The 2,723-nt window shown below is 33.9% G+C and overlaps 1 protein-coding gene across 1 annotated transcript in view; it reads left to right on the top strand.

The window, feature by feature from the left end:
- UGCG (UDP-glucose ceramide glucosyltransferase) overlaps positions 1 to 2,723 on the top strand; it is a 26,360-nt gene that overhangs the window by 17,357 nt on the left and 6,280 nt on the right. The window contains exon 3 of the mRNA XM_031557448.1: positions 1,784 to 2,029. Coding sequence (XP_031413308.1) covers positions 1,784 to 2,029 — 246 coding nt within the window. The remainder of the gene's footprint in view (positions 1 to 1,783; positions 2,030 to 2,723) is intronic.

The raw sequence follows: 2,723 nt of genomic DNA, 5'->3' as shown, positions 1-2,723 counted from the left end.
AAAAAAAAAAAAAAAATTGTTTCACATACTTAACTGGATCAACAATAGAGCACTAATCTCTTCAGTTGTTAATTTCCATGATATTCATAATGTAAGGGTCACTTCTGTAGTAGTTGAAATATCTTTTACTTCTTAAATTGCTTTTTCTTTATAAAAATAATTGGAATCAAACACTGCTCACTCTTCAGGCTAATTAGCTTTATGCTTGCACTTAAAGACGTAGCTGCTTTTGTCTGTAGTGTTGGAGCAAGTCCTACAAGTACAATTAAGAAGTTATTAAGTTTCCACAATATTCTGAGTCAACTTGCCCTTGCTGGGTTTTTGTGTCACAGTGCCTTTTTTCCACTTGAAATGATGTATTTATTCAACTTATTTCATCCGTTGTAGTGGATGACATTACTTGTTCCTCATAAAGAATATGAACTCATCATTGAGCTTATAGGCAGACACCTTTTGATGTTGGGAATAATTTTTTCTTGTATAGTTCCTGGAAAATGAAGTTCGGCTAGGTGTTACTGCAGTGTGATGGAGAATAGAGTAACTGTTTTGCTCACTAACTGCAGCTTTTTATTTATTATTCCTGTATCAAATGGGATTAAATCATTTCTAATGAGACTGGCTGTTTAACTTTTTGCATGTAAGGATGACTTCGAGATTTTTTTGATCAGAAACTTACCTTTTCTGAATTGTATTCTTAGAATTGGTGTGCTATTGACTTGTAATGCTTCACAATTTGATCAGGGAGACAGGAAGGCTATGTCAAGACGGAAGTACTCAGGGAGTCCATTACTAATGAAGAAACAAATACCTCTTTCAAAACTTGTAGTCTTGAGACATTAAGTTGTGTGTGATTCTTAAAACGCTGCTTTTTCACCAAGTGTTTGTAGCTCATTTAGTAGCTGTGTAGGTTGACTGCTGAAACAGGTACAATTTCTCACTTCATGCTAGGTTTTCTAACCTTTGTTCTGTAGAGGGGAAGATGTACATTATGATGTATGTTCCTGCACTTAGCTTTATTGTATGATAAAGTGTACCTTTATTGGTCTCAAAGGGCTGTCATCCTGCTGTGTTCTGCATTATGCATCTACAAAGTGAAGAAATAGAAGCTTAGGTGTACAATAGTTCGTGTTAACATGATCTGGAGTTTTGTTAAAGAGATGAAAAGAATCTGCTTTGTGTCAGTTTCATTTATAAGTCTCTTGTTTGTTTTACCGTCCAAGTATTCAGAGTATTACAGACTGTTGGTAAAGATCAAATACCAGCATAGTTCTGGCACACAGTGCTTTGGAAGCTAATATATTTTGACTGAAAAGTGAGATCTATAATCCTAGAAGTTCTGTGGATTATGTTCTGCCATGGAAGTGAACACTTTCACAGCTTGTAGCACCTTCCTTTAATATTTGATGTACTGTAGTTTTATAGATCATAAACTTCAGATTCGTATATGAACAGAAATGGAAGCAGGGTTAGGGTGGAATGGAAGCAGGAGCAGAAACTTTAGCTTCTTTGTGTAACGTTCTGTTTTGTGCCTAATAGAAGTCTTCCCAATAACAGGAAAATGAACATTCCTTGCTACAGTAGTTTACAGGAACGTGGAATTATTTTCTTTTTAGCAAGTACTTGCTGGTGCATTAGGTGTTATTTAGCTGTAAAACAACCCCCTTTTATTTTTAATGCTATAGCAGTGCTATTCATTTTTTTTTGTTTGCTATGCTGTGAAGCTTTATTCCCTAGGCTATATTGACATCAAATATGTGCATCTTTTTTTTCCCCCCCCCACTAGTATGAAGTACTACTCTGTGTACAAGATCACGATGATCCAGCTATTGATGTCTGCAAAAAGCTCCTTGGAAAATACCCAAATGTTGATGCTAGACTGTTTATAGGTAAGCAGTGCTTCTCCAAAGTGGGACTTCAAATTACAAAAAAATTTTTAGGCAATCAGCTCTTAAATAGTGTTCTGAAAGACATAGTTGTCTTGTTCTTCCAGTGTGCATTCTGTGACTTAATCTTGTATTTGAGCAGAGTATAGAACTAGATTTGTATTTGTAATTTGTGACCTCATTTTAAAAGCAATCAAAAAAACAACAAACTCTAGAAAAAAATCATTATTCAATCTCTGCACCCTTTTTCTGCTAACTCTGAAATTCAATTCAAGTTTGAATCTTGTTTCTACACTATTCTAAATATGCAGGGAGTGACTTAAAGTTCTGGTTGTATTTGAGCTTGAGGTGTTAAAATAATCTGTTTTCATTAACTTAGAGACTAAGTCTATTTCTTACTAATTGTTTCTTCTGAAAGAGGAAAGGATTAGGAAAGGATAATTAGAACTAGATGACATGTAGTAAGCAGAATCATATCTGTTAGGAACAAAAGGTTGTATCACTGTATTCTACTCCACTCCCCCTTTTGCTAAGTTTATCCTAGGTTGTAACAATCATAATCAGGACTCTTAAGAAAAAGCAGTAGGCAATATTTACTTCATAGAATGCAGTAAAAAGCTTTGTAATTCTAGTCTCAGTTATTAACCGACTATTTTGAAGAAGCATTTGAATTATTTTCCTTTTTAATTCTCTACTAAACTGTAGTAAAATACAAAAAACAGAAATAAAGGAATATGTAAAATTTAAATGCTTTTCATAAAGGTGGACTTGTAGAATTGAAAGGTAAACATACTGATTTTCCAGCTAGATTTTTTCGCAGATAGATTAAAAAAAATCTTA

The sequence above is a fragment of the Meleagris gallopavo genome, chromosome Z (assembly GCF_000146605.3).
Source record: "Meleagris gallopavo isolate NT-WF06-2002-E0010 breed Aviagen turkey brand Nicholas breeding stock chromosome Z, Turkey_5.1, whole genome shotgun sequence".
NCBI lineage: Eukaryota > Metazoa > Chordata > Aves > Galliformes > Phasianidae > Meleagris > Meleagris gallopavo.
This window is presented reverse-complemented; position numbering and strand designations above follow the sequence as displayed.